Source organism: Rhinolophus hipposideros (assembly GCF_964194185.1).
Source record: "Rhinolophus hipposideros genome assembly, chromosome: 11".
NCBI lineage: Eukaryota > Metazoa > Chordata > Mammalia > Chiroptera > Rhinolophidae > Rhinolophus > Rhinolophus hipposideros.
This window is the reverse complement of record NC_138057.1, coordinates 65,996,243-66,004,051: the sequence shown is the minus strand read 5'-3', so window position 1 is coordinate 66,004,051 and position 7,809 is coordinate 65,996,243. Positions and strand designations below refer to the sequence as shown.

Genomic DNA, 7,809 nt, shown 5'->3' with positions numbered 1-7,809 from the left:
TTTCCTAACACTTGGTTGTGCAACGAAAGATTGGGAACTGAAGGTGCTGCCTGCCTTCTGTCCCCTACCTGCTCCTGCTGGGAACAAGCTGACCCAGCTTCAGTGGCGCCACTGGCCAGATCACAGAGGTCCTCCTGGAATGCGGACTGGCTGAGACTTGCGAGTGTCACAGTTTTAACATAGCCGCTCTTCTCTTTTCCTCTGGTCCTTCTTCCTGCCTCTCTCTTCCCCTCCCATGTCTTCAAAGCCACGCAGATGCTGCTAATAGCTCTGGAGTTCTGACGATGGCTCAGACTTCTTTCCTGTGCTCTCAGGTCAGCCAGCTGCTTCCTGGACAGCTCCCCTCTAGCACCTCATCTCAACCCAAACCCAACTTGGCCAACCCAACCCGTGCTCTCCCGTGCAAGCCTGTGGCTAGTCCTAGTCCTAGCGCAGTGCCCAGGCCTCCCTACAGCACCTGCTGTAGCTCCCTTTGAACTACTTACTGTTCCCCAAGTATGCAGTGCCACCTGCGCTTCCAGGCCTTGGCAGCTGCTGTTCCCCCAGGGCCCTGCCCCATCTGGTAAAACACGCTATTCATTCTCACTCCGCTCAGCTTGTGATGATTAACTTTATGGGACAACTTAACTGGGCAGGGGGGTACCCAGATATTTGGTTAAACCTTCTGGGTGTGTCTGTGCGGGTGTTTTGGATGACATGAAAATTTAAATGGTACACTGCGCAAAGCAGACTGCCCACCCAAGTGTGGGTGGCCTCATCCAATCCATTAAAGACCGGAATGGAATTAAAAGGCTGAGCAAGAGAGAATTCCTCCTTTTCTTGCCTTTGGGCATGAACTGAAACATCATTTCTTGCTGGGTCTCGAGTCTGCCAGCCTTCAGACTAGAACTAGCCCATCAGTTCTCCTGGGTCTTTCCAACTCTCTGCCGATCTTAGGACTTGCCAGCCATCACACTCACGTGAGTCAATTCCTAATAACAAGTTTCTTTACACACACACACACACACACACACACACACACACACACACCCTATTGGTTCTGTTTCTCTGGAGACTGCCCCTGCTGAAATTGCATCAGCTGTGTATTGTTTTTGTTCCCCCACACTTGGCCTCTGGCACCCCACTTTCCTAACCCTAACCACACAAGTTCCAACTCTGCCAGCTGCCTCCACCAGTCTCAAAGCCCCTCAAATACACTGTGTATGAACAGGGCGCAGCACAGAGGAGACGCTGCTGATACATTGAGGCAATGAAGATGAGAGTCCACACGAGTAATAGTTTAACAAGTCTGAGGGCCTTCAGTATGCTGTACACTGTGGCTGCAGCACAGAACTAATAGTTTAACAAGTCTGAGGGCCTTCAGTATGCTGTACACTGTGGCTGCAGCACAGAACAAGGTATATCCTCTGCCTTCACAGAGCTTTCAATGGGAAAACAGACATTTAAGTGACTGAACTTTCCTACCTGTAAAATGGGAAGCATAATCAGACAACTGGGCAAACTCTTTGGGGGTGACAGACCTCAGGAAATGGGCCATTCTGTCTTAAATGCATTTCTAATTAATTGTCAGTCAAAGAACGGAAAAGAAAATCCTGTCTCATTTTCAAGTTTTTTTCCTGTGTTGGAAAACCATTTCCCAGCTTTAGGAAATAGTGCAGAGCCCTGATTTGGGACTTGAGCAGACACTAGAATCTCCAGGGAGGCTGTTAAAACAGATTGCTGGGCCCCACCCTTAGGGTTTGTGATTCAGTAGGTTAGGGCAGGGGCAGAAAATACGCATTATAACCAGCTCCCAGGTGCTGCTGGTTCTGCCAATCCCAGGGGCCACACTGAGAGCCACTGGTCTAATGCACACAACAGGGCCACCAAGTCTTGGGTGTGAATCTCAGCTGTGCCATGGCCTTAACAGGTGACCCAGGCACTTCCCTGCATTCAGCTGCCCTTAATGAAAAATGGGAGGGTGTCATGCAGGGACTCAGCTCCCACTCCCCACACCAGAACGCAGGACATGGTGAGGCCAAATAGGAACACCCACGAAGCCATGGATAAGGGACTCTTTCCACTATATTCTCATTAGCAGCTGGGTTGGAGACATAGGAAGCAGGCTCCACGTGATGCGTAATCCCCCATTCTCTTCTCTGCCAACCAACCAACCAACCCCCTTGCTGGCTGCAATCCGCCTCCTGCTTTTCTGCCAACCAACCAACCTCCTAGCATAGCCACAGCAGTTATATTAGTGGCTAATGGCTAACCAGTAACTGCTGATGGCCATCTGATTACAGCCGATGGCCATCTAATAACTGAGCCAGCACCTTTCCACGTGAGGCCGAGAGCCTGGAAACCGCTCTCTGGGATTCTGTCCCCACAGAGGGTGTACCTGGGATGTGGGAGTCTCCAAGCCCTTCCAGACCACGAATCCTAGGCTCTGTGGACTTGGAGCCACTGAGGAAAGCCGCTCCTGGCGCTCACTGCTTGGGGTAGGTGCCAGGGTGGGAGGGTAGAGAAGACCCAGCTGCATGTAAACTGCTGACCTGGAAACGTACAACTAGTTTTGAAAACATAAAATCCCAGATATGAACTCAGCTGCCTGTGATTTGTTCTTTCTCCTAGATAAGGGCAGAGCAGTTCTGATTGATCCAAGGCCCCTGAAAAGGAAGAACAAGCTAAGGAAGGAAACTCTGAACCAAGGGTCAGGAGATACGCGGTCCAGGTCTGGCAAGTATGAGTATATCCCAAATATTGAAAGGGACACACTTACGCTAAAAACATACTTATTGTTTATCTGAAATTCAAATTGATCTGGGTGTCCTACACTTTTATTTGCTAAATCTGGCTGTCTCCCAGGTGCTCTCTCACTGCTTTCAAGGCAGGTGTTGTTGTGGCCTCTTTCAAGAATCTCACAGGTAACAATTACTCATATTGAAGCACTGTTCACAATTGTCAAAAGCTGAAGCAACCCAAATGTCCATCCATGGATGAATGGATAAACAAAATATGGTCTAGCTGTACAATGGAAAATTAGTCAGTCACAAAAAGGAACGAAGTACTGAGGCATGCTACAACGATGAACCTTGAAAACATTACGCTAAATGAAAGCAGTCAGTCCCAAAAGGTCATTTTCTGTATGAGTCCATTTATATGAAATAGCCACAGTGGGCAAAGCCATAGACAGAAAGCAGATCAGTGGTTTTCCAGTGGGGAGGGGGAAGGAGTGGGGAGTGACTACTTCATGGGTTTCCTTTTGGGATGATGAAAATGTTCTAGAACTAAATAATGGTGATGGTTGCACAACATTGTGAGTAAATATCATTAATGGTAAGCTTTATGTTACATATAATTTTCCACACTAAAAAAAAAATTGCTCATGTTAACCTCAATATACCTACTCGCTGTACGTTATGGGTCGACTTGTGTCTCCCAAAAAGATATGTTGACATCCTAACTAACCACATCACCTGTGAAAGTGGCCTTACTTGGAAATAGTAGATGGCAGATGTAATGAAGTTAGGAGGTCATTAGAGTGGGCCTTCATCCAATATGACTGCTGTCCTTATACGAAGATGTGAATACAGAGACACACAGGGAGAATGTCATGTGACTACAGAAGCAGAGATTGAGGGGCTGACCTGCAAGAAAGGAATGCCTAGGGCCCCAGGAAGCTGCATGCGGTAAGGAACCTCCCTTAGAGGCTTCAGAGGGAGCAGGGCCCTGTCAATACTTTAATTTCAAACTTCTGGCCTCCAGAACTGGAAGAGAATGTATTTCTGTTGTTTTAAGCGACCAGGTTTGTGGTACTGTTACAGCAGTCCTAAGAAACAAAGACATTATGGGACCTGGACTCCCTCACTTTTAGTGCCACCTCCCCACACACTAAGGTGCCATATCTCTCTCCCTGCCCTCCCCACCTCCCTGGGGGATGCAGCAGAAGCAAGGCTCCTCCCCCTGCCCTCCAGCCCTGCCAGAAAGCTCCCTCCGGGCTTTTCAAAGAAGCACACAGCCACAAGTGTGTCATTCCATTGCCTCAGTTTTAAATATTTATTTAAAATCCAGAAGGGAAAAGAAGAAATGGAACCCACTGGGGTTTTAACACACTGACATGTGGACAGAGACATAAACGAGGACAGCAGGAAAAAAATCCAAGAACGAGACAGAGGCCAGGTTGAGACTGGCAGCGTGGGGAAACCGAGTACTGAGATGAGGCCTGAACTGCTACAAAAATGCCCTTCCATGGGGAGCATCGGGCTGGGGCCAGAGGGCTAGGGATAAAGGAAGTGTCTGGTGGGGAGTGTAGGCCAGAGTGAGGTATTAAATAATGAAAATCAAATCCAATTCCCAAAGAGACACGACTTTAGGGGAAAAAAAGACAAAGAGACTTTCACATAAAATTACCCCTTCTATAAAAATAATTCCATAGTTAAAATAACCTCAAAATCCAACTTGGGTGCTGACTGGTTCACTGATATAGGACAATTCAGGTGACACTGAATATCCCTATCATGCTGAATTTCAAGATTCCCATAATTATTCTTTCTCCTCAGTCGACATTTACACTTGGAGCTAACGGTGCTGTTTCTATAGCATTTAATGACAACAAAAAAGCAAGAGTGATGACTCCATCTTGAAAGAGAAGGGAGGACCTTAGTGGATGGCATGTGGTTTCATGAGATGGTTCCATATTTATATTCCACCTGCAAGACCAGCTCTGACCCATTGCCAATCTCGTAACTGGTTTTTTCAAGGTCAAGGCTTCTCCCAGGATTCTCCAGTCTAGATTGCATCCTCCAAGACAAGACTAGCTCCCCTCCAGGACCATGAAAGGCTAAGTCAAATTCCTTCATGCTCAGGCCTCCCCTTGCCTTTAGAGGACAAACATTTCAAAGTCCATAAGTTAAAAGGTACATCTTTCTACTTCTGTTTCTGGTAGGTTTTTTTGTCGTTTTTTTTTTTTTTTTTGCTTTTTTTTTTTTTTTTCCTTTTTCCTTTCCCCACCCTCCTTAGCAGATTACCTGATGAGCACAAGGGTGATGCTAAGAAAAAAATTTTAAATTTCCCAAACTTGGTCATTTGGAGAAGAGAGACAAATGTGGAGGATAGCCCACATCAAACTGTTTCTTCAAAGTCTGTGGCAAAAATGGTAGCACCTTCAGAATCTTAAATAGGGATTTTTTTTTTCCTTAAAAAAAATCACATATACTACGAGACAATTGCGAGCACCAGCGATTTCACAGTGGGAGGTAGCAAACGTGGGCGCCCCCAGCCCCGAGGATCTCTATTGCTTCCCACCCCGGCTGCTCTTTCTCACCCTCTCCCAGGTGAAAAAAATAGTAACGCACCTTCTTTGTGTTTGTTTAAATAAAATATATATACTTCTTTCTTTCCTTTTCTCCTTTTTTTCATGTCTCCTCTCTAATATTGCACATCAAAGCTCCCTGGCAGGGACCAGCTGATGAGATGCCCCTTCCCTCAAGCTGGCTGGAACCGTGGGGCTCTTTGGGCAGGAAGCTGGGGAGGGAAGGAGGTGGCCGCACAGCTGGGAGACAGGCCACGGGGCTCAGGCAGGTTGCAGGCCCAGCTTTCTCTATCTGGCTCTTTGGTTGGTCTTTGGAGCTGTGCTGGGATCAGTTGTTCCCAAGGACACCCCGTTCCCTGCTACCCCCCAGCCACTTCTACTGAAAAGACAACAGCTGGGGCCTGCCCTAGGATCCTTGGGCAGGTAAGCTGCCTCTCCTGGGCCCATCTGCCCCTAAGTACCCTCCCTTTGCCTGCACCTCCTCCTCTTCCCTCCCCCACGAGGCCTAGAGGAGCCAAGGGGTCAGAGGTTAGAGGAAGCATGCAGGTCCAACTTCTAGGCGGTACTGCTTCCCTGATGAGGCAGGAGGGAGGTTGTCCACGCTGACAATGGGCAGCTGCTGGGGGTCCTGGGTGCGGAAGGTGAAGAGCGTCTGACGCCAGCGGCCATCCTGGACCTGAGGGTAGAAGAAAAAGGGGACACATGTATCCATTATGGTCCTCATCATATGTCACGTGCATTTCCCCATCATCTTTGCTCACAGTTTTTAATGGCCACATGGTATTTCGCCATAGCAATGGCCTGTATTTGTCCATTTAGATTGCTTCTACTATTTTTATTCTTATGAGTAATGCTGTAATGAATATCATTATACTAAGCTTTTGTGCACATTCTTAATTATTTTCCTAGAACAAATTCTAGAAATAGATTTGTTGGATCAAAGGATATGTACATTTCACACACACAAACACAAGGTGTGATAAAAAACTACGATGAATGTTTAAATTAAAAAAAAAGTATTATAGTGAAAGACACATTGACATTAATACCCCTCAAAATACTCCCCCTCGCTTTGAATACACTTATCCCATCATTCTTGCCACTTCCTGAGGAAGTTCTGAAGTCCTTTTTTATGAGTGTCTTTAGTTGTGCTGTCGTGGCTGCCTCGATGTCCTGAATCAATTGAAAACGTTTTCCTTTCATGGTCATTTTGACTTTGGGGAAAAGCCAGAAGTCGCACGGTGTCAGATCCAGTGAATAAGGTGGATGAGGACACACCATAATGTTTTTATTTATCAGAAATTGCTGTACCAGAAGTGATGTGTGACATGGAGCATTGTCATGATGGAAGATGAAGTAAAGACACAGAAAAGAACTTCCAGAACCGCTTCAGAAAGTGGCAAGAACGATGGGATAAGTGTGCTTGAAGTGAGGGGGAGTATTTTGAGGGGGATTAATGGCAACGTGTCTTTTACTGTAATAAATGTTTAAAATTTAAATATTCACCATATCTTTTGATCACATCTTGTATCTATCTATCTATCTATCTATCTATCTATCTATCTATCTATCTATCTATAGATATATATCTACTGTCCTGAAAGCCTCTACCAATTAATTTTTTCAAAATAATTTTCTGTAAAAATGTTGCTTTCCCCACATCCTCACTAACATTACCTATTACCAGTCTTGTTTAATCTTGTGAAACTGTTTTGGTTTTTTTTGACAACTTTCTGTCTCCCTATCCCCTGACAACCCACCCTGTTTTAGGCATTTGAAAATAACCAAAAATGTTAAGAAAAGCAATTAGCCTGCCCAGTAGAAATATATCCTCTTATAAGCAGACTTGCAAATAAGTACAGTAGCTATCTGCTTGTAGAATTTTTACCAGCCCAGATCTTCCCTTAGAAGTTTCCCAGAGAGGAAAGTGAATAAAGGCAAGTTTATAAAACTGTTATAATAAAATTATTACACAAAAATAAAAATTATATGTATCATGCTAATATGGCATAAAATTGTTATATACAGTTTTATAATAAAAACGCTTTTTCCACTTGTCTGTGTGCGAGAGGCTCCAAGAGTTACCTTGCAGCCATCCATTGACACTTCCGGCCTGAACTGACCCCCAGCTTCAAAGATCTGCCCGTTCCAGGCCCGGAAGCGCACAGCCCGCTTGGTTGGGGTCTTCCCCGTGCCTTCCTGCCACACTGTCATGTTAAGGCAGTGGATGGTGATGTGCTGTGTCACCTCAGAGCTTAGCAGGTGCAGAAAATTCATCTGGACCCGGCTGATGGCAAACTCGACCTGTGAAGGAGACACAGCAGTGAGGTAGGATCAGGCCTGGCTCCTCAGAGCTCTCAGAATTCCTTACCTCTCTCTGGAGCATTTGCCAGTCATGCTCCCAGATATGCGCACACTTAAAAGACAGGGAAATTGAGGTCTGTGTGAGCTGGTCCACAGCCCAGGACTAACAAGGAAAGGAAGGAGTCAAGGCTCCTGACTCCAGAGCCAGAACTGCA

General features: G+C 46.0%; 1 protein-coding gene across 3 annotated transcripts in view; it reads right to left on the bottom strand.

The window, feature by feature from the left end:
* Positions 1-4,004: 4,004 nt before the first annotated feature.
* COL27A1 (collagen type XXVII alpha 1 chain) overlaps positions 4,005-7,809 on the bottom strand; it is a 134,679-nt gene continuing 130,874 nt past the window's right edge. For all 3 annotated transcript variants that reach the window (XM_081067127.1, XM_081067126.1, XM_081067128.1), the window contains exons 60-61: positions 7,376-7,594; positions 4,005-5,966 (exon numbers count right to left, since the gene is read on the bottom strand). In XM_081067127.1, the coding sequence (XP_080923253.1) occupies positions 5,820-5,966; positions 7,376-7,594 (366 nt within the window). In that variant the 3' untranslated portion in view covers positions 4,005-5,819. The remainder of the gene's footprint in view (positions 5,967-7,375; positions 7,595-7,809) is intronic.